This window comes from Berghia stephanieae, chromosome 12 (genome assembly GCF_034508935.2).
Source record: "Berghia stephanieae isolate SIO BIC M18660-M18661 chromosome 12, UCSD_Bste_1.3, whole genome shotgun sequence".
NCBI classification, from domain to species: domain Eukaryota; kingdom Metazoa; phylum Mollusca; class Gastropoda; order Nudibranchia; family Aeolidiidae; genus Berghia; species Berghia stephanieae.
In genome coordinates, this window is record NC_088371.1 from 4,113,730 (window position 1) to 4,138,054 (window position 24,325).

Consider the following 24,325-nt stretch of genomic DNA (forward strand, 5'->3'; position numbering starts at 1 on the left):
TTTTATGTTGATTCATAACATGTGAATTATTAGAGTTGTACCAAGGACTTCTTCTTTTTTTTGTCTCACGATTTTATTTTAATTATTAATTATTAATACACCATAATAAATAACTTATCTATTAATTAAATCTTAAAATACTTTTACATTATTTTTATCACCATTATAATCATCATGATTATTATTATTATTTATTATTATTATTATTATTATTATTATTATTATTATTATTATTATTATTATTATATTATTATTATTATTTATTATTATTATTATTATTATTATTATTATTATTATTATTACTATCATTATTATTATTATTATTATTATTATTATTATTATTATTATTATTATTATTATTATTATTATTATTATTATTATTATTATTGTTATCATTATTATTATTATTATTATTATTATTATTATTATTATTATTATTATTATTATTATTATTATTATTATTATTATTATTATTATTATTATTATTATTATTATTATTATCATTATTATTATTATTATTATTATTATTATTATTATTATTATATTATTATTATTATTATTATTACTACTACTACTATCATTATTATTATTATTATTATTATTATTATTATTATTATTATTATTATTATCATCATTATTATTATTATTATTATTATTATTATTATTATTATTATTATTATTATATATTATTATTATTATTATTATCATTATCATTATTATTGTTATCATTATTATTATCATCATCATTATCATCATCATCATTATTATTATTATTACTATTATTATTATTATTATTATTATTATTATTATTATTATTATTATTATCATTATCAGTATTATTATTAATATTATCATTATTATTACTATCATTGTTTGCTGTGCTTTATTATTGATTTTACTTACTTGATTTGTTGATGGAAATATTAAATTCTTGTATGAGTTATATTGACAATTAACTAAAAATAAACTTTTGAATTGAATTGAATTGAATTATAATCTGCTCACAAAAACATATGAAACATACCAGTAAAAACACATTTACGTGAAACCCGAAACGTTGATATATTACAGTCCGGTCAAAGTCCCGTGTGCAAGTAATATCCCAAATTCCTCCTATCTACAAAATGCGGTTCTCTGAGGTTTTTTGCATGCGGGCTTCGTCTATATTTTATTTGACGTTACGCATTTTGAATACAATAGTGATAGACAGATCAAACATTTTTCTAACAATGCCGAATTTCTTTGATCTTTTCATCGTTTGCAATAAAATACGACTCAAACTTTCAAATGTTTACAGCAATGATGTGTTGTTTCTCTTTACCGTGAACAAATAGACTAATCATAAAGTTGCATTCAGTGGTATTGTTTAGTAAATAATTTTGGGTTGTTTCAAATAGTGTAAGAATAGATTTATTCAAATTGGACTTTAATGTTTTGAAAACAGGCTGACCTCATTTATAATTTATTATCTCTTCCCTGGTTGACAGCGGATCGGAAGGTCCTGGGTTCGAACCTCGTTCGACGCATAGTTGGGTCCTTGGAAAAGACTCTTTTCTCACATTCTCTCACCGTACTCAGGTGTAAAATGAGTACCTGGCCGTAGTGATCATACCAGTTTAAAAATTGGATTACTAAATGTTAGATCGTGTCGTAATAAAACTCAAGACATAATCGACATTATTGAAGATCATAAAATTAATATTTTTGTCATCTTGGAAACATGGCTTAATCATTCATACGATGATCCAATTATGAAAGCAATTACACCCGAAGGCTTTTGTATTAAATCATTTCCACGCATTGGGAGGAAAGGAGGTGGTATTGCAATTATTTACAACTTGTCACTCTTTGACAAGATATCATTTCACCATGAGAATTTTAGAAGTTTTGAATACGCTGGATTTGCCATTCATGAAAATAATTTTAAAAAGTCGTTTCACTGTGTCTACCGCCCACCACCAAGCCAACAAAACAAAATATCAACAATTGATTTTTTATCTGAGTTCGGAGAATTTATGTCTATGCAATCCATTAACAAAAAGCATAATATTTTTATGGGTGATTTTAACATTGATTATTTCGGAAACAAAAATGAATCGAAAGTATTTCGGGAGATTATTGACACAAACAACTATATTCAACTTGTAAGCGGTCCTACAAACAACCATGGCCACACAATAGATCATGTCATTACAGACATTGAACATTCTCTCTCTTCACCTGTCTCAAATATTGATAAATTAATCTCTGACCATCATTTAATTGTGTTTTGCGTTTTATTTCCAATGAAGCACGAAGTAAAAAAGATGATAACATCTCGTAATTTGAAGAATATAAACATGAACATTTTAAACAAGACCTTGACCATAACGTTAAAAATAAACATGATGCGAATGGTCTCCACGAGTCAATTGTCGGTACGGTGGACAAGCATGCTCCCTTAACAACTAGAGCAGTAAAAGTGAGACGTCAAGCACCCTGGTATAATACCGAAATAAAATTGAATGGATTAGCCAGGAGGCGGGCAGAAAGAAAATGGCTCAAGTCCAGAGATGCTGTCGATAAGAAGCGATACATCGCGGCTAGAAATGATGCAAAAGCCGTCAATTTCAGGGCCAAAAAGAAATTCTATGAAGAAAGCCTCAAAAACGTGGGACGTTCGAGACAATTCTTTGCCTTGACCAAGGAACTGCTGGGACAACAGACGCAACCAGCTCTCCCATCTTTAATCGATCGTGCAGATCTACCAACTCGCTTTGGTCAATATTTTAAAGAAAAAACGGATACCATCAGGAAGGAACTCTCGTCTGAATCGATCCCTACAACATTTGACAAGTTTCATGGTAATTCGTTAACACATTTTTCAAAGATTACTGAAGCTGACTTACGTGATTGCATTATGTCGTCTCCAACTAAAAGTTGTGATTTAGACCCCTTAAATACTGCCATTTTAAAAAAATGCATTGATGTAATTTTAACACCATTTACATGTATTGTTAATAATTCGTTGCAGTCAGGTGCTGTACCAGACATTTACAAAGTTGCTCATGTCAAACCCATTTTGAAAAAACCTGATCTCGATAAAGAGAACTTAAAAAACTATCGCCCTGTCTCTAATCTTCCTTTTCTCTCTAAGATCTTAGAAAAGCTTGTTTTGAAACAATTACTGTCTCATCTTAAAAATAATTGTCTTGAAGAAAAATTTCAGTCTGCTTATAGGCAACATCATTCGACGGAAACCGCACTTGTTAGGGTTGTTAATGATCTCCTCTCTGTTATAGACAATGGTTCATGTTCTTTGCTGAATTTGCTTGACCTATCGTCTGCTTTTGATACTATTGATCACAATCTTCTTCTCAAACGTCTTGAAATTACTTATGGCGTGTCTGGTGCAGCGCTTGATTGGTTTAGGTCATATTTGTTTAATCGTAAACAGATTATTACGGTGGATGAATATAGATCGGAGGAAATCTTTCTTGATTGTGGGGTTCCCCAGGGTTCAGTACTTGGACCCGTTCTTTTTGTTTTGTACGTTGGCCCTCTGTCTAAAATCATCAGAAGTTTTGGTCTGTCTTACCATCAATACGCTGATGATACGCAATTGTACTGCGTTTCCAATATGAGAAATTTACAAGAAGTATCAGCCAATAGTAAAAATTGTATCCAAAGTGTTAAGAAATGGATGAATGAGAACAGACTGAAACTGAATGATGATAAGACGGAGGTGCTGTATGTGGGGAACAGGAAGTGGAAAAGTGAAACAGATTTGAAGTTAGGGGATGCCTCTATTCAAATTGTTGACAAAGTGAAAAACCTTGGCACATTCTTAGACTCTGGACTGTCGATGGAGCATCAGGTTAATAATTTGGTTAGATCTCTCTTTTTCCAACTAAAAAAGATTGCTTCCATTAGACGGTTCATATCTGAGGATGTGACCAAGCACCTGGTTGTGTCCCTCGTACTATCGAAATTGGATTATTGTAATGCTCTGTTGTTTGGCGTTTCGCAATACAATCTGAAACGTCTTCAGATTGTCCAAAACAGCGCTGCCAGACTAGTATTTATGAAGCGTAGGTGCGACTCTGCCGGACCTCTACTTCATGACCTGCATTGGCTGCCTGTTGAGAAAAGAATTAAATTCAAAGCTTGTGTTTTAGTGTATCGTTGTCTTGAAGGTACTGCCCCTTCCTACCTTTCAGAACTAATTGAAAGATATTCAAAACCCCGCCCCTTACGTTCGGCCAGTGATTCCACAAAACTAGTTATCCCTCGAATTCGGAAAAATGCTGGAATGAGATCCTTTTCTCATTTCGGACCCTCTATTTGGAACGCCTTACCGCAGAGCATTCGTGAAAAAGAATCTTTGTCTATTTTTAAACGTTCGCTTAAAACATATTTGTTTCGATTTTAGTAGATGGTATGAGAAGCAAGATAGGTTTGGTTTGTGTTGTGTGTTGTGTTGTGTGTGTGTATGTGTGTGTGTGTGTGTGTGCTTGTGTGTGTGAATGAGTATGTTTCAGCCAAAGTAATTTGTAATTTAAGCGCTTAGAGTCTGGTGTCTCGGAGTTATAGCGCTATATAAGTTTTCAGCATTATTATTATTATTATTATTATTATTATTATTATTATTATTATTATTATTATTATTATTATTATTATTATTATTATTAAACAGGCGTCATGTCTCGTCCTACATGTTAAATGTTCCTGTTGATCAGGGACCCCTTGTAAAGCGCTTTGAGCACGTTAAGTGGATATTACGCTATATAAAAGCTCAATTAAAAAAAATAATAATATGTAATATATAAGACGACACAAGCAGCCTGTTAGGTGTTTATATACATATTTCGGATAAAGACATTAGTATAAAAAACCAGGGTGATCCTCCGAATATAAAACGCCCGTTTTCGATAGGACGAGGAGAAATGCCTTTCACAAAGACACAATCCTCGACTAACTGTCATAGAGTTCTCACGAGACAAGCCATGAATACACAGTGGACACCAACCCAGAGCGGTACATGTTTGCAATTCTTGAATTATGTTCACTAGGGGGGGGGGGGGGGGGGGGGCTTTCAATGTACTAATGTAAAATATCACTGAATCTTAATTTCTTAAACACCAAACAAGTTTTGTACAGAAAAGATAGAAAGAAGATGACGTCACTCAAGCCTTTGTTATTGTTTTTGCCATCCGCGTTTGTGAGTTGTTCTCACTAAACTGTATTAACCTGACTATAAAAGTTCAAGGTTACACAGAGTTTTATGTGTTGGAACGTAATACTTCCGATGGCAATGTTGTGAACTCCTTGGCCAAGCGCATTCTATCTATAGATAGTATGCGCTTGGCTTAGAAGCTCACAACATTGCCATCCGGAAATATAACGGAGCAACACACATATCTATGTGTAACCTTGAACTTTTATAGTATGGTTAATACAGTTTAGTGAGAATTACTCATAAACGCGGATGGCAAAATACGATAACAAAGACGTGAGTGACGTCAACTTCATACTATCTATAAGCTTTCAAAGCAACCGCAGTTTTTGATACAAGAGATGGATAATACTCTTCAACAGTCGTAAAGTCACTTCCTTCCTAATGATGCATGGTAACTTAGTAACTGGCTCTAAACTATCGGAACAATGGCGGACTCCCGTATGAAATATTTCTCCGGCGAGCATAAAAGTGTATCCAGAGGAAAAAAAATATAAATTTGATCATGTTTTGACTTTTACACATTCTGATCACGTGACATATGAAAAGTTCTAGCCAGCATGAAGAATAAACAGTAATGATTTTCTTTGTTTAGAACCAAGATGGCCGCCGTTGCCGGGCGGCGTGACATCAGACTCCTGAATCCAATTAAAATGACATAATTATTAATTTGACCTCACCGAACTCTGAGTTCCTGGTTGTGTGTCATCTGTTAATGGTATTGTTATTCGCGTCCCGTATGAAAAATATTACGAGCTTCGCCTCTCTGAAGAATTAGTTGTAAATTTTTCTCATTTGCATGTTTTATCCATATTATTGTCAGTTTTTATGAATGTAGAAATTACAACAGAAAGCTACGCCTCTGGCTTTCAACTATTAAAATGTTACAATTGTTTATGTCAAGTGTATACACAGTGTACAATTCGATTCATTAGTCTGATGTGATGTCGTCAAGCAACGGCGGCAATCGTGGTTCTTAACAAAGAATATCGGTACTTTTTATTCTTCATGCTGGCTAGAACTTTTCATATGTTATGTAATCAGAATGTGTAAAAGTCAAAACATGATCAGATTTATGTTGTTTTTTTCCCCTCTGGATACACTTTTATGCTCGTCGGAGAAATATTTCATAAGGGCGTCCGCCATTGTTCCGATAGTTTAGAGCCAGTTACTAAGTTACCATGCGTCTTTACAAAGGAAGTGACGTTACGACTGTAGAAGCGTATTTGCTGTATCATTTTGAACCCAGAGTGGCAATGTTAGTGAGTGAGGATTGGCAACGGAACCCCTCGTAGACCGAGACTATGACGATAGTCCAAGACTATTCATGTCTATTGTCTCGGACAAACGCGTTACGAGCTATTCATGAAGCCACACTATGTACCTACAGTCTTTGGACTAAACAAAGAACTAAAGGGGTGAAATTTACATCAGCGCGAGCGATCTAGCGGGTGTAAATAGCGTAGATAGTCTGGGAATAAATATTAAAATTATAGATAGATCGAAGTTGACGTCACTCGGGTCATTGCTATTGTTTTTTTGCCATCCGCGTTTATGAGTAATTCTTACTAAACTCTGTTAACCAGACTTTAAACGTTCATGGTTACACATAGTTTTGAGTGTCGGTCCGTTATACTTCCGGATGGCAATATTGTGAGCTTCTTAGCCAAGCGCATACTATCTATATGTACTTCTGGCTGGGGAAGAAATTGTAGATAGTATGCGCTTGGCTAAGAAGTTCATAACATTGCCATCTGGAAGTATAACGGGCCAACACACACAGAAAAAAAACCATGTGTAACCATGTAACTTTTATAGTCTGGTTAATACAATTTACTGAGCAGATGTGCTCATAAACGTGGATGACAAAAACTGATAACAAAGACCAAAATTGCGTGACCTTCGTTCTATATAATATGCAGTGCTTAGAACAAGGCTACACAGTGGATAAGCAACACATTCGTCCCATCGTTACTTATATTTACTAATGAGAGAAATAACGATCAAAGTTACACATACTTTAATGTGTTGGTCCGTTATACTTCCCATTGGCACACACTATCGATAGATAGTATACGCTTGGCTAAGAAGCTCATAACATTGCCATCCGGAAGTATAACGGACCAACGCATAAAACGGTGTGTATCCATGAACGTTTATAGGCGGGTTAAAACAGTTCAGTGAGCATTACTCATAAATGCGGATGACAAAAAAAAAAACAATAACAAAGACTTGAGTGACGTCATCTTCGAACTATCTATAGATAGAATGCGCTTGGCCAAGGAGTTCACAACATTGCCATCCGGAAGTATAACGGACCAACACACAAACTCTGTGTAACGATGAACTTTTATAGTCTGGTTAATACAGTTTAGTGAGAACAACTCACAAACGCGGATGGCAAAAACAATAACAAAGGCCTGTGTGACGTCATCTTCGTTCTATCTATAGATAGAACGAAGATGACGCCACTCAAGCCTTTGTTATTGTATTTTGCCATCCGCGTTTGTGAGTGATTCTCACTAAACTGTATTAACCAGACTATAATTGTGTGTTGGTCCGTTATACTTCCGGATGGCAATGTTATGAGCTTCTTAGCCAATCGCATACTATCTATAACGTAGCAACACACAGAACTATGTGTAACATTAAACATTTGTAGTCGATTAATAGATAGTATGCGCTTGGCTAAGAAGCTCATAACATTGCCATCCGGAAGTATAACGGACCAACACGTAAAACTGTGTGTATCCATGAACTTTTATAGTGTGGTTGACACAGTTTAGTGAGCATTACTCATAAACACGGATGGCAAAAAAAAAAAACAATAACAAAGACGTCATCTTCGAACTATCTATACAATTTAGCGAAAACAATTCATAGAAATGGTTGGCTAACAAGAAAATAAGAGCTGAGTGACGTCAATGTCTTTCTATTTATTGTGTTTATGAGTTGTGCATTTGTGAGTTTAGTTCATTCGCAAATAATCAACTCTTTCAAAATGAGAAATGAACGTATTCGTAGTTTGACTGAAGTGAAGAATGTATCAATAAAGATGAGGGAAGACTAAAAACGTTCATGGATACATACAGTTTTGTGTGTTGGTCCGCTATACTTCCGGATGGCAATGTTATGAGCTTCTTAGCCAAGCGCATACTATCTATAGATAGTATGCAGTTGACGTCACTCAGGTCATTGTTATTACTTTTTGCCATCCACGTTTATGAGTAGTTCTCACTAAACTGTATAAACCAGACTATAAACATTCAAGGTTACACATAGTTTTGTGTGTTGGTCCGTTATACTTCCGGATGGCAATGTTATGAGCTTCTTAGCCAAGCACATACTATCTATAACATAACGATGGCTACGATTGAGCACGGCAAAACCGCATCAATGACGCACGTCGTCCACACGTTCATAAAATTATTTTTAGGTTAAATTCTTTCGGCATTAAAATTGACACACTGTCAGCTAAACCACACCAATATATTAATAAATGGCCATAACCTGGAAAAACATGAATTAAAAATTTAGCCAGAAAACGCGGTCTTCAAATATCGATCGATTTAAATCACCCTCGTCTTGGCATAAAACTCTCAAACCTGGGACTTCGCAAAGTCTTAAAACAAGTCCCTGATTTGAGAGTTTTTGTCAAGATGAGGGTCATTTAAATTGATCAATATCCGGAGGACGAGTTTTCTGGCTAAATTGTTAAATACCTGTTTTTCCAGAGTATCGAAGTTGGGTGCTTATAAAAGAAACAGACCGTAACGAATTGTAATAGAGAAGATAAATTGTGTAGATAAATATTGTTGTGTTTGGTGCATGGGCTTAGGACAATAATTCAGTTTTAGGATTTTCATGTAACATTATCAATTGTCGATCTGGAGGTACGGATATATATTTTCTTGTGATTGTGTAGGTATAGTAAATTGTTATCTATTATTAGTGGAAGCTGTTGTTGTTGCAAAAGTAGTGGTACTGGTTGTTACTGTTGTCGTTGTAAAAGTAGTGGTAGTTGTTGTCGTTGTAAAAGTAGTGGTACTGGTTGTTACTGTTGTCGTTGTAAAAGTAGTGGTACTGGTTGTTACTGTTGTCGTTGTAAAAGTAGTGGTAGTTGTTGTCGTTGTAAAAGTAGTGGTACTGGTTGTTACTGTTGTCGTTGTAAAAGTAGTGGTACTGGTTGTTACTGTTGTCGTTGTAAAAGTAGTGGTACTGGTTGTTACTGTTGTCGTTGTAAAAGTAGTGGTACTGGTTGTTACTGTTGTCGTTGTAAAAGTAGTGGTAGTTGTTGTCGTTGTAAAAGTAGTGGTACTGGTTGTTACTGTTGTCGTTGTAAAAGTAGTGGTACTGGTTGTTACTGTTGTCGTTGTAAAAGTAGTGGTACTGGTTGTTACTGTTGTCGTTGTAAAAGTAGTGGTAGTTGTTGTCGTTGTAAAAGTAGTGGTACTGGTTGTTACTGTTGTCGTTGTAAAAGTAGTGGTAGTTGTTGTCGTTGTAAAAGTAGTGGTACTGGTTGTTACTGTTGTCGTTGTAAAAGTAGTGGTAGTTGTTGTCGTTGTAAAAGTAGTGGTACTGGTTGTTACTGTTGTCGTTGTAAAAGTAGTGGTACTGGTTGTTACTGTTGTCGTTGTAAAAGTAGTGGTACTGGTTGTTACTGTTGTCGTTGTAAAAGTAGTGTGTAGTTGTTTGTCGTTGTAAAAGTAGTGGTACTGGTTGTTACTGTTGTCGTTGTAAAAGTAGTGGTACTGGTTGTTACTGTTGTCGTTGTAAAAGTAGTGGTACTGGTTGTTACTGTTGTCGTTGCAAAAGTAGTGGTAGTTGTTGTCGTTGTAAAAGTAGTGGTACTGGTTGTTACTGTTGTCGTTGTAAAAGTAGTGGTAGTTGTTGTCGTTGTAAAAGTAGTGGTACTGGTTGTTACTGTTGTCGTTGTAAAAGTAGTGGTAGTTGTTGTCGTTGTAAAAGTAGTGGTACTGGTTGTTACTGTTGTCGTTGTAAAAGTAATGGTAGTTGTTGTTGTTGTAAAAGTAGTGGTACTGGTTGTTACTGTTGTCGTTGTAAAAGTAGTGGTACTGGTTGTTACTGTTGTTGTTGTAAAAGTAGTGGTACTGGTTGTTACTGTTGTCGTTGTAAAAGTAGTGGTACTGGTTGTTACTGTTGTTGTTGTAAAAGTAGTGGTACTGGTTGTTACTGTTGTCGTTGTAAAAGTAGTGGTACTGGTTGTTACTGTTGTCGTTGTAAAAGTAGTGGTACTGGTTGTTACTGTTGTCGTTGTAAAAGTAGTGGTACTGGTTGTTACTGTTGTCGTTGTAAAAGTAGTGGTACTGGTTGTTACTGTTGTCGTTGTAAAAGTAGTGGTACTGGTTGTTACTGTTGTCGTTGTAAAAGTAGTGGTACTGGTTGTTACTGTTGTCGTTGTAAAAGTAGTGGTACTGGTTGTTACTGTTGTCGTTGTAAAAGTAGTGGTACTGGTTGTTACTGTTGTCGTTGTAAAAGTAGTGGTACTGGTTGTTACTGTTGTCGTTGTAAAAGTAGTGGTACTGGTTGTTACTGTTGTCGTTGTAAAAGTAGTGGTACTGGTTGTTACTGTTGTCGTTGTAAAAGTAGTGGTACTGGTTGTTACTGTTGTCGTTGTAAAAGTAGTGGTACTGGTTGTTACTGTTGTCGTTGTAAAAGTAGTGGTACTGGTTGTTACTGTTGTCGTTGTAAAAGTAGTGGTACTGGTTGTTACTGTTGTTGTTGTAAAAGTAGTGGTACTGGTTGTTACTGTTGTTGTTGTAAAAGTAGTGGTACTGGTTGTTACTGTTGTCGTTGTAAAAGTAGTGGTACTGGTTGTTACTGTTGTTGTTGCAAAAGTAGTGGTAGTTGTTGTCGTTGTAAAAGTAGTGGTAGTTGTTGTCGTTGTAAAAGTAGTGGTACTGGTTGTTACTGTTGTCGTTGTAAAAGTAGTGGTACTGGTTGTTACTGTTGTCGTTGTAAAAGTAGTGGTACTGGTTGTTACTGTTGTCGTTGTAAAAGTAGTGGTACTGGTTGTTGTCGTTGTAAAAGTAGTGGTACTGGTTGTTACTGTTGTCGTTGTAAAAGTAGTGGTACTGGTTGTTACTGTTGTCGTTGTAAAAGTAGTGGTAGTTGTTGTTGTTGTAAAAGTAGTGGTACTGGTTGTTGTCGTTGTAAAAGTAGTGGTACTGGTTGTTGTCGTTGTAAAAGTAGTGGTACTGGTTGTTACTGTTGTCGTTGTAAAAGTAGTGGTACTGGTTGTTGTCGTTGTAAAAGTAGTGGTACTGGTTGTTACTGTTGTTGTTGTAAAAGTAGTGGTACTGGTTGTTACTGTTGTCGTTGTAAAAGTAGTAGTACTGGTTGTTACTGTTGTCGTTGTAAAAGTAGTGGTACTGTTGTTACTGTTGTCGTTGTAAAGTAGTGGTACTGGTTGTTACTGTTGTCGTTGTAAAAGTAGTGGTACTGGTTGTTACTGTTGTCGTGTAAAATGTTGTGTATGTTGTCGTTGTAAAGTAGTGGTACTGGTTGTTACTGTTGTCGTTGTAAAAGTAGTGGTAGGTTGTTGTCGTTGTAAAGTAGTGGTACTGGTTGTTCTGTTGTCGTTGTAAAAGTAGTGGTACTGGTGTTACTGTTGTCGTTGTAAAAGTAGTGGTAGTTGTTGTCGTTGTAAAAGTAGTGGTACTGGTTTACTGTTGTCGTTGTAAAAGTAGTGGTACTGGTTGTTACTGTTGTCGTTGTAAAAGTATGGTATGGTTGTTACTGTTGTCGTTGTAAAAGTAGTGGTAGTTGTTGTCGTTGTAAAAGTAGTGGTATGGTTGTTACTGTTGTCGTTGTAAAAGTAGTGGTACTGGTTGTTACTGTTGTCGTTGTAAAAGTAGTGGTACTGTGTTACTGTTGTCGTTGTAAAAGTAGTGGTATGGTGTTATGTTGTCGTTGTAAAGTAGTGGACTGGTTGTTACTGTTGTCGTTGTAAAAGTAGTGGTACTGGTTGTTACTGTTGTCGTTGTAAAAGTAGTGGTACTGTTGTTACTGTTGTCGTTGTAAATAGTATGTGTGAAGTGGTACTGGTTGTTACTGTTGTCGTTGTAAAAGTATGGTAGTTGTTTGTGTTGTAAAAGTAGTGGTACTGGTTGTTACTGTTGTCGTTGTAAAAGTAGTGGTAGTTGTTGTCGTTGTAAAAGTAGTGGTACTGGTTGTTACTGTTGTCGTGTAAAGTGTGTAGTTGTTGTCGTTGTAAAAGTAGTGGTAGTTGTTATGTTGTCGTTGTAAAAGATGTATGTTGTACTGTTGTCGTTTAAAGTATGTTGTGTCGTTGTAAAAGTAGTGGTACTGTTGTTACTGTTGTCGTTGTAAAAGTAGTGGTAGTTGTTGTCGTTGTAAAATGTAGTGGTAGTTGTCTGTTGTCGTTGTAAAAGTAGTGGTAGTGTTTGTTGTCGTTGTAAAAGTAGTGGTACTGGTTGTTACTGTTGTCGTTGTAAAAGTAGTGGTAGTTGTTGTCGTTGTAAAAGTAGTGTTACTGGTTGTTACTGTTGTCGTTGTAAAAGTAGTGGTAGTTGTTGTCGTTGTAAAAGTAGTGGTACTGGTTGTTACTGTTGTCGTTGTAAAAGTAGTGGTAGTTGTATGTTCGTTGTAAAGTAGTGGTACGGTTGTTAAGTATTGTGGTGTATGTTTAAAAGTAGTGGTATGTTGTACTGTGTCGTTGTAAAAGTAGTGGTATGTGCGTTGTAGTAGTGTACTGTTGTACGTTGTGTAAAAGTAGTGGTAGTTGTTGTCGTTGTAAAAGTAGTGGTACTGGTTGTTACTGTTGTCGTTGTAAAAGTAGTGGTAGTTGTTGTCGTTGTAAAAGTAGTGGTACTGGTTGTTACTGTTGTCGTTGTAAAAGTAGTGGTAGTTGTTTGTCGTTGTAAAAGTAGTGGTACTGGTTGTTACTGTTGTCGTTGTAAAGTAGTGGTAGTTGTTGTCGTTGTAAAAGTAGTGGTACTGGTTGTTACTGTTGTCGTTGCAAAAGTAGTGGTAGTTGTTGTGTTGTAAAGTAGTGGTACTGGTTGTTAGTTGTCGTGTAAAAGTAGTGTACTGGTTGTTAGTTTTCGTTGTAAAGTGTGGTAGTGTTTATTTTAAAAGTAGTGGTACTGTTGTTACTGTTGTCGTTGTAAAGTAGTGTAGGTATGTATACTGTTGTGTTGTAAAAGTAGTGGTATGTTGTCGTTGTAAAGTAGTGGTATGGTTGTTACGTTGTCGTTAAAAGTAGTGGTAGTTAGTTGTCGTTGTAAAAGTAGTGTATGGTTGTTACGTTGTCGTTGTAAAAGTAGTGGTAGTTGTTGTCGTTGTAAAGTAGTGGTACTGTTGTTACTGTTGTCGTTGTAAAAGTAGTGTAGTGTTGTGTTGTAAAAGTAGTGAGTGTATGTGTTGTAAGTAGTGTACTGTATGTGTTGTAAAAGTAGTGGTAGTTGTTGTTGTAAAAGTAGTGTAGTAGTATGTAGTTGTATGGTATGTTGTATGTTGTGTTAAGTATGTAGTTGTGTGTTGTAAAAGTAGTGGTATGTGATGGTAGTTGTAAATAGTGTATTGTAATAGTGTGTAGTAGTGTAGTTGTTAGTGTGTTGTAAAGTAGTGGTAGTTGTTGTGTATGTAAGTATGGTAGTGTATGGTTGAAAATAGGTAGTGTGTAGTAAGTAGTGTATGTGTTAGTGAGTTGTAGTAGTAGTAGTTATGTGTGTAAGTAGTGTAGTAGTTAGTAGTAGTAAGTAGTGTAGAGGTAAAGTAGTGTAGTGTTACTGTAGTGTTGTAAAGTAGTGTATGTAGTTGTAAGTAGTGTATGTAGTTAGTAGTAGTAGTGTAGTAGTAGTAGTTAGTATGTAGTTGTAGTATGTAGGTGTAAAGTAGTAGTGGTATGTAGTAGTAGTTGTGTGTAGTAAGTAGTGAGTAGTAGTAGTAGTGTGTAGTAGTAGTTGGTAGTAAGTAGTGGTAGTTAGGTTGTAAAAATAGTAGTAGTATGTGTAAGTAGTAGTAGTGTGTAGTAAGTAGTGGTAGTAGTGTAGTAGTAGGGAGTAGTGTTAGTAGTAGTATAGGTATAGTAGTAGTAGTAGTAGTAGTAGTAGTGTAGTAAGTAGTGTAGTGTTATGTAGTAGTAAGTAGTAGTATGTAGTGTAGTAGTAAGTAGTGTTAGTAGTAGTAAGTAGTAGTAAGTAAGTAGTGTAGTAGTAGTAGTAGTAGTGTAGTAGTAGTAGTAGTAGTGGTAGTATAGTAGTGTATAGTAGTGTATAGTAGTATATGTAGTAGTAGTAGTAGTAGTAGTAGTGTGAGTAGATAGTATGTAGTAGTGTGTTAGTAGATAGTTGTGTTAGTAAGTAGTATTGTAGTATATATGTGTAAGTATAGTGTTATGTCAGTATGTATAGTAGTAGTAGTTAGTAGTAGTAGTAGTGTTTAGTAGTAGTAGTAGTAGTAGTGTAAGTAGTAGTGTAGTAGTTAGTAGTAGTGTAGTGTAGTAGTGTAGTAGTAGTAGTAGTAGTAGTAGTGTGTAGTAGTGAGTAGTGTTAGTAGTAGTAGTTTAGTAGTAGTAGTAGTAGTAGTATAGTAGTGTAGTGTTAGTATGTAGTAGGTGTATGTAGTAGTGTAGTGATAGTAGTGTAGTAGTTATGTGTAGTTGTAGTAGTGTAGTTGTAGTAGTGTAAAAGTAGTGTAGTAGTTAGTGTAGTGTAAGTAGGTAGTTAGTTGAGTAGTATGTTAGTGTTAGTAGTGGTAAGTAGTGTAGTGTTAGTTGTATAGTAGTAGTATAGTTGTAGTAGTCAGTATGAAAGTAGTATAGTGTTGTGAATACAGTAGTGTAGTGTTAGTAGTAGTATGTAGTAGTATGTGTAGTAGTAGTATAGTAGTGTATGGTAGTTATGTTGTTGAATAGTTATTTAGATAATTTATCATATAATATATATTTATATCATATAAAATATACTTAATTATCTATATATCGTATAATATCATATTTTCTATATGTAAATAATAATAATAATTATAATATATATAATAATAATAATAATTTATGTAATAATAATAATATATAAATAATAATAATAAATAATAATATATAATAATAATAATATAATAATAATAATAATATAATAATAATAATAATAATAATAATGACTTACTGGCTTAAGGACTTTTTCTTCCTAATCATCCGATCGGGACGCCTCGGCTGCCTTTATTATTATCTGTGTCATTACCTTCCACAATACACGATCTTTTGCTGTTGATGCTAATTTCATAAGGTTTTCCTTTCATTTCAATTCTTTATTATTATGAAGGCGTTTTAGGTCTCGATTGAGGACAGTATAAATTGACGTGGGTGGTCTACCTTGATATTTCTTGGGTCCAGACGTAGCCATCGTAATAATAGCCTGCTTGTGAGAGATCGTGACGTCACGGCGTGTGGCTAAGGGTTATGGTTGCGAAGCGAGCGGCGATTGAAGAAGCGTAGACCGACAGGTAGTAAAGTTGCAGTGAATTGTGCAGCGTAGAGCTGCATAGTAGTAGTGTCTAATTAATTATAGTAGTAGCCAGATACTACTTACCTATAATAATAATAATAATAATAATAATAATAATAATAATAATAATAATAATAATAATAATAATAATAATAATAATTTATATAGCGCCTAATCCCATAGTAAAACAGCTCTAGGCGCACAATATTCACCGATGTAAAACATCAGTTTTAAAAGAAATTGGCATACAAACGAACGCACACACACACACACACACACACACACACATTTATAAGCACTCATATTCCCACAAATATCCGCATATGATATAAATATACACATAAATACATAACATTATTATTAGAAATCAATATCAATGCATTTGAAATCATAAACAATCTGATAAATGTGAACCATCTGAGGGTAAGAGCCATGTCACAAATCGTCTATGTTTACCTAAAGAAATTTATTATCAGGTAGAGTTATTCGTTAAAATTTTATGAAATTTAAAACTATTTTACTAACCTACATCAGGGAAAAACGCGTTGTCTACTAATTTGGATGCTTCTTTTTGTTTTGTTTTGTTTTGTATTTTTGTTTTAATCTAGTGAGCATTCCATAAGATGAGATTTTAATTTCTTTTTAAAAGATGACTCGGAATCCATTACCCCGTTCCTGAGGCTAAATGGTAAGGAATTCCAGACAGCGGGAGCAGCATGAATAAATGCACGATCCGCAGATGTCTTCGATCCTTTTTTTGGAACACATAAATTTAATTGGCCGCTAGATCTTAATGGACGTGAGGGAGTATAGAATAGACATTAATCAAATCTGATATATAAGCTGGAGAAGTTTGATTAAAATAGTTAAAGCACATTACAGCAATTTTGTACTTAATCCTAAACCTGACAGGGAGCCAATGCAAGGTCCATAACAAAGGTGTGACCTGATCATTTTTTTTTTTCTTCAAAATTATTTTAGCAGCTTGATTTTGAATCCGCTGTAGTTTGTTGACAACATTATTTGGTATATTGTACATTAGCATGTTACAGTAATCTAATCTTAAAAACATTAAAGGTAGTAGTAGTTGTAGTAGTAGTAGTAGTAGTAGTAGTAGTAGTAGTAGTAGTAGTAGTAGTATTAGTAGTAGTGGTAGTAGTAGTAGTAGTAGTAGTAGTAGTAGTAGTAGTAGTAGTAGTAGTAGAAGTAGTAGTAGTTGTGATATTAATATTTGTTGTAAGCGTAACAGCAGCAGGAGTAGTAGTAGCAGCAGCAGCAGTAGTAGTGGTGGTAGTAGTAGTAGAAGGAGGAGGAGGAAGAGGGTGAGGAGGTTTATTTCGAGCACTTTTTAATACTTAAAATAAGTAAACACCGGTTGAAATCATTATGATTATCAAGTAATATAGACTACCCACCTCCGATATGAAAATTGCACACTTTTCGCCCAGTTCTGAGTTATACAGTAAAATCCAAAGAATTTATCACAAAATATTTCCCCTCTGCATTTAAGTCGGGCTTGGGACCGTCACAATCAAAATGATTGAGGCTGCATTAGAAATATGTGTAGGTGAAGGTAAAAGGAACAAACAGTTCAAAGCTATTGGTGTTTTGATGAGTGGATGTAAAAAAATAATTAGATTCTCTTGGTAAATGTTTTCAATTTCCTTTGGTTCTTAGAAGAAGACGCTTTGTCTGACATAATTTTGGAATAATTATTCAGAAAGATGTTGATGGCTGGTTTGCAAAGCTTTGTAACGATATCCTTGTGGTCTTTTTCACATTCATGACACTTTCCCCCATACAGATTCAAGTCCGTCAGTCGTTGAGTTGTTAATCTCATGACAAGAAGTCGCTGGTTAAAACTAGATAAAAATTTCTGCTCGTGGTCTTCAGTTGCAATCAGAAATTGAAAAATCTTGAATATTTCTGATACGATTTGTACAACGTAATCAGAGGGCCACTTTAATCCACCTCTATCCAAGGACGAAATGTAAGAAAATGTTTCCTCTGATCCTTCTACATGCAACTGACGATCAACACAAAAATCATGTTTCCAATACAAACATTCTGTCAAACGCAGTGGTTTCACAATGCAGTATCCAGCTATAAAAATAAGGGCTTTCAACTGCTCTTGACTTATTTCAATGTTGGCACAATTACATAAAATTGGTGAGAAATAATCAAAATCACTGTCACAAGACGTTGAGGTTACATGTGACCTTGTTTCCTCGAGAGGGTCCAAGATGTCCTTCAGCTTGATAGTTCCATTGGACGCAGAAACAAGTTTCAGCACACTCAACATTTTCAGCTTTTTTTCACCTTCAAGAATCTGCTGCACTGAAACATGAAAGTTACATCCACTCATCTGCCTGTACTGACTGAATCGAAATTCTAGATCATCAGTCTGGAATTTTCCTAACAAGACATACTTAAAGCTATTCTCATCAAGAAGATATTTACATAATTTAATGGTCGCAGACAATGTATGACTCAAAGCTGTCATCGTCTCATTGGATAAGGTTCCCTCTCTTGGTTGTAAATTTAAATCTTTCCATTTGTTTAACCATTCAACAGCTCCTTCCAATGTCATCAAATTCTGGTCATTAGTAGAGGAAGAAATTGGTTTACAGCTGTCATCCCTCAATCTGATTCCTTTAAAAGGGTATTTAACATTAAAAATATTCCATAGCTTGATGCAAAAGGAAATAAATAGCCGTGTGCCTTGGGTGTCGAACTGCCATTTACTTTCATAATGCTCCAAAGCTGTGACGTTCCTGATTTTAAAAATATTCAACATAAATTTTACATTCTGTTTCTCCGTTGTTGTTGGGTGTAGAGATTATAATTTAAAGAGGGTGCAAGTTTCACAGGTGATGGCTTCTCCTCATTATACAATTTCTTCAGATGTGAAAAACATGCTTTCAATTGAATTTCAGTGGTGGTAGTTGGGTTTGGGAAAATGAATGTTTTCTCCTCATCTTTCTGCACGAGCCAGTTATTCCTAATACACTTGAAAAGATGAACAGAATCGAAAAGGAAAAATAAACGTAGATCAGGATTCAAAGGATGAGGTACATCATGAAGAAGTTTTCCACCAGCCATCGATGAAAAAGCATTCCTATTTATTCTGTTGTTATCTGAGATAACGCATAAAACAAAAAATCCAATTGTGTGTAATTTAATTAAAATATTATTTATGGCTTCTTTTAACCAAGCAGCATTTACATTTTGACAGGAATAATGGCTACAACATCTTTTGATTTAGATAAAATTGAAGAAATCATGAAAACTTGTGCAGTGCTTGCTTCCATCATAGGACAATTTGACGCTGATCCTTCTAATTTTCCTTCCTTGTATGAAATATTTTGTGATATGTGTATTTCATCCAGCATCAAGACAACTTTCCGCTCAGCATCAGACAACGTAGCACACTTTCGTTTTAAATATTGGTCATGAATATTTGTATGAAAACCACTTTTCATGGTGAAAACTGATGCAAGTTTCCTGATATGAGAAGGGTGGGGAAGTGTCAAGAATGTCGTCCGCATCATGCTGTAAGTATTTGGAGCTCCAGCGTAAATCTTAAAAGCCCATAATAAAGTTGAATAAGGATACCTTTTCATTGATGACAAACAGAGCTTTATTTGTTGAGCCAAGAACAAGAGTTTTGAGTTTTTAGAATTTGCTTCCTTTTCTATTTCGTCAGTATACATTTCTTCTATGATCTCAACAAGAATAAGCAATTTTTTTGTGCACGTCGGAGACATTCATAGTAAGCTTATTTCCATTTGAAAAATGAGATATTATTGTGTCAAATTGGGACCAGGTCTTGAGTGTGGGAGGAGAACAGTCATCCAATATCCAGGATAAGGAAGTTTTTGGTAGCTGACCTGAAAAGAAGGAGGGAAAATGAAATATGAATATAAGCCTTTCATTCAACATTAGGATTTTACAAATTCAATATTCCTATACATAAAGAAGTAAAACATAACAGCTTATCACCATGATCGGTTGTCTCAAAACCGATACCTCCCAGTCCCAAGTCCACTACAGCCTGAATGGGTAGCAGGGTCAAATTAATTATTAACGACATGTCAGAAAGTCCTTTGTGCCTGACAAGCGTCTGCATCTAATTCTAAGTATAGCAGAGCAAAGATTGCATTACATTTCAAACTACAAGCACCAATATAATCTCAGTCAGTCCAAATAAATAAAATAAACAAATAAAACAGATTTAAAAATTAATAACTAAATGATGATGATGATGATGATAATAATACTAATAATAATGATGATGATGATGGTGGAGATGGTTTTGGTGGTGATATCAATTATCATGAAGATGATGATGATGATAGTGGCATTGCTGTGGACAATGAGGACCATGATTATGATGATGACAATGATGATGATCTGGACAATGAGAATGATTATGCTACTAATGACGAAGATGAAGACAATGATGATATAATGACGATGGTGATGAATGCTGCGTTGACAGATAGACTGTTTACCCCTCTCTCTCTCATTTGTAGACACACCTGTTTTCTTATTTTATCAATAACCACCAGCAATATGATTTATTATGGAGAGATGCTCAAAATATTTTTAGAAGAAAAATAACTCATTCTTACCTTCTTTGTTCGTATATATTTCCACGTGCAAATCATTAAAAATTTTCAATGTTGTCAAAAGTTGGGGAGCGGCATCGTCAATTCGATAAATACTCCAATGTCTTGAAGACTGTAGATCAGTTTCTATAGATAGAATGCGCTTGGCCAAGGAGTTCACAACATTGCCATCCGGAAGTATAACGGACCAACACACAAACTCTGTGTAACCATGAACTTTTATAGTCTGGTTAATACAGTTTAGTGAGAACAACTCACAAACGCGGATGGCAAAAACAATAACAAAGGCCTGAGTGACGTCATCTGCATACTATCTATAAGTTTCCATAGCCATTTCACTCCGTCCACACGGTTTGAGAATTTCTTAATGAAGTCATCGAAGTTTTTAATTTTGTATTCTTCTAACCATTCAGTAAAAGAATCCATGTCTCTCTGCTCCATTTCACATCTCCTATCTTCTGGCGTTTTTCTTTTTAAGGAAGGCTTTTTCTCAGATAGATAGGAAGGACAATTAGGAAAAATAGAGGGAAAAGCATCCACTGTTAATTTTGGCTTTTCTCTCGGTACAGTCAAAACGGTACCATCGGGTCTTTTTACAGAATCTATTCTGATAATAAAGTTTTCATGAAAATGTCTTTCACATACGGCAGAATCATTATTTGGTGTAAAATCCTTTCTCGGTATTTTATTTAACCACAACCGTCTTCTCGATTCATCTTTAGGGAATGTGAAAATTGACACCCTCTCCTTTCTGTCATAGTTCCCTCTACAATTGGACACACAACACTTTCTACCCATGTCAAATAACTCTCAAATTACAGATTAGTCCAATATAATTTATATCATGTGAATAAAGTGATGATTAAAAGATGAAAAGAAGAAAATGGTCCTTTCTCTTCTCTCCCCGCGGAAAGTAAACAAAACACAGCACACACTTAATCAATTTTCCGTTTAACATACTTTCACAAATAAATCACTTCAGCAGTACGTGATTTAAAGAAGTAGTTTTAAATTTAATACGATACAAATAATAATCCAATGTAGAAAATAATATTTATAGAATAAAAACAGCAGAGCAAATTCGATGAAAACTAACGATAACAAGATTGCTTGTGAAACTGAAAGGAAAACAACTTAAATTCATTCCCCTCCAATCAGCGAGAGATAGCGCCTCATAGTGTGACGTCACCAGCTAGGATGGGAAGCACAAGCAGGCTATGTTATTACGATGGCGACGGTCCAGATGGGGCGAAAAAGTATTCATGGCTTTATTAGTCCTTCTGAGTAAATGCCCAAAATGCCGCCATCTTGCCGCCAGGATTTCAATGGATAAGGTCTTTCATTGCATTTTTCATAGTGTCTTATTGCTTATTTTTGTGGGGTATCGTATTTCACGACTCTTTTCAGTAGTTTTCTATGGAATCTGTCTAATCTTTGCTCTTCGGTTCCAGTCATTGCCCATGTTCCGCAGTTGTAGATAAGCACGGATTTTAACAGGGTTGTGTATAATTTGATTTTAGTATTTAATTTAATTTTATCTTTTCTAATCCATATATGTAATAATTTATTCAGTGCAGCCGTCGAAAAACTTTTTCTTTCTACGTCTTCATTGTCTCCTATTAATGATCCTACTTTTTTCGTGGCGCTCCATTCATCTTTCTTCCTTGACATTAATGTTACATCTGTTTTGCCAGTATTAACGTACAGTTGGTGATTTTGTAAGGCTCTTTGGATGTCTTTTACATTGACTTGTTTGAGGCCGATAATGTCAATGTCGTCTGCATATGCAATTTCCATGGGGAGTTCGTTTTCAAAACGTGATTGGGCCGAAGGTTCAGAATTAAGCACATCTTTTAAAGCATTTTCTAGGTAAATGATAAATAAAACAGGGCTTAGGCTGTCTCCTTGTGTTGTACCGATGTTGCCAAGGAATGATTTATTCTCTGAGGCGCCGATTATTTTGGTGGTTATCCAGGTTTCACTTATAAGGAATCGGATTAATCTAACTTCATCTTCCATAACTATTCCTTTCATAATATTTAACAAGGATTGGCGATTGATAGTATCGAAGGTGGCAGACATTTCTATTCCAGTTATAACTATTTCTATGTTTTCTGACAGGATTTTCGCAGCAAGCCATTTGTGCGTCCAAACTACATCTGCAGTCCTTCTCTCCATCCTGAATCTGCTTTGACTATGTGACAAATGATTTTCAACAATTGTTCTAATTCTTTTCAGTGTGATCAGGGAGAGCGATTTTCTAATTTTATTAAGTGTAAATGTTGCTGCTCGAAGCTCGAAGAAATAAATAATAACGTGAAATTGAATGTAAGCTTCAATTTAATTACAAAAATAGATCAAATGAACGTTTCGGGTTTCCCCTTTATCAACAAAACAGGATGAATCAAACACCACAGATGAATGACTACCACATCATCTCATTCATTTGTGGTGTTTGATTCATCCTGTTTTGTTGATAAAGGGGAAACCCGAAACGTTCATTTGATCTGTTTTTGTAATTAAATTGAAGCTTACATTCAACTTCACATTATTATTTAATTGTAATAAGAACAGTAAATGGTCTCAAATTCTTTGGAGGGCCTTTTGGTTTTCTTGGCGTTTGTATTGATATCAGCTCCCCTTTATTAATATCCAAATTCTGGTGATGTTAAATCGTTTAATTGAAAATGGCCGCTATGTGTCCATAATAAGGGTGGTCCATATTTTAGAGGTTCAGGGCATACTCCATCCTCTCCCGATGTTCTGTTGTGCAATGCACGAAATAAGACTTTAAAAAGCATTTCTCACATCTCTTGGTGTAATAGGTTTAAATAATGGTCGAGGATCTCCCTCAAATGAACTGACGTGCGGCGTTTTGTTGTCCTGAAATTTTGTTTTATAATATTCAAAAGGAACATTCGAAGTGTCATTGGTGTTAATGATTAATTTGGCCGAGTCGTCCTCATCTTTGGGTCCTCAAACGGTCTTTGGTTTAATAGTCTCACAGCTTTATACATTGCTTGATCGTTGTTGCATTTACTAATATTATTAACTTTTTTGTCCAGCTCTTCATTCGTAACTTCGATTACTCTTCAAATGTGTTAAGCGGTGTAATATTTTGTTTCGTTCATATTTTAGTTGCTGTCTTTCTCCTTCCTTTTTTGAGTTTTGTATTCTAATTCACAATTCGTGTTTGATCCCAGGCTTATTATTATTATTATTATTATTATTATTATTATTATTATTATTATTATTATTATTATTATTATTATTATTATTAATGGTAGATACAAAGATCATTCGCTGTAGTTCTAGTTGTAGCAGTAGTAGTAGTAGTAGTAGTAGTAGTAGTAGTAGTAGTAGTAGTAGTAGTAGTAGTAGTAGTAGTAGTAGGTAGTAGTAATAGTAGTAGTAGTGGTAGTAGTAGTAGTAGTAGTAGTAGTAGTAGTAGTAGTAGTAGTGGTAGTGGTAGTGTAGTAGTAGTAGTAGTAGTAGTAGTAGTAGTAGTAGTAGTAGTAGTAGTAGTAGTAGTAGTAGTAGTAGTAGTAGTAGTAGTAGTAGTAGTAGTAGTAGTAGTAGTAGTAGTAGTAGTAGTAGTAGTGATAAATACAACAGATTCTTTTTAAAAAACGGTACTTTTTGGACTCATAATCCCTTCTTCAGCAACAGAAGATTTAATTCAAGTTTCTACGCAATATCATCGCCTTCCTCCAATGCCTTAATGTCGTGTGTTTAACAGGAAAAGTAATTCTACATTGATGTTATAATCATTGATATTTTTAGTTTCTGTTTGCACCATTTAAAATCATCCAAACAACAGCACTGACGTGCTCAAAGCGCTTTAAAAAGTATCCACGTACAACAGCAACACGAAACATGTAGAACGAAATATGACGCCGATTAGGCAATATTATATAACTGTGGACAGGTACTCATTTTACACCTGAGTCCGATGGAAGAATATGAGTTAAGAACCTTTTTATAAGGACTTA

General features: G+C 34.8%; 1 protein-coding gene across 5 annotated transcripts in view; it reads left to right on the plus strand.

Annotated features, from left to right (window-relative positions):
* The window catches only part of LOC144957710 (uncharacterized), a 94,311-nt gene that overhangs the window by 59,330 nt on the left and 10,656 nt on the right, over window positions 1–24,325 (plus strand). The window contains exon 1 of one of the 5 annotated variants that reach the window (XM_078889085.1): window positions 9,030–9,136. The exons of 1 other annotated variant lie outside the window; for it this stretch is intronic. Coding sequence is in view for 1 of the 4 variants with exons in the window: in XM_078889082.1 (XP_078745208.1) it covers window positions 19,212–19,256 (45 nt within the window). In the remaining 3 variants the exon portion in view is untranslated. Of the gene's footprint in view, window positions 1–9,029; window positions 9,141–18,998; window positions 19,257–24,325 lie in introns of those variants that run through there. 3 more of the 5 variants (XM_078889087.1, XM_078889086.1, XM_078889082.1) reach the window with 3 other exon arrangements.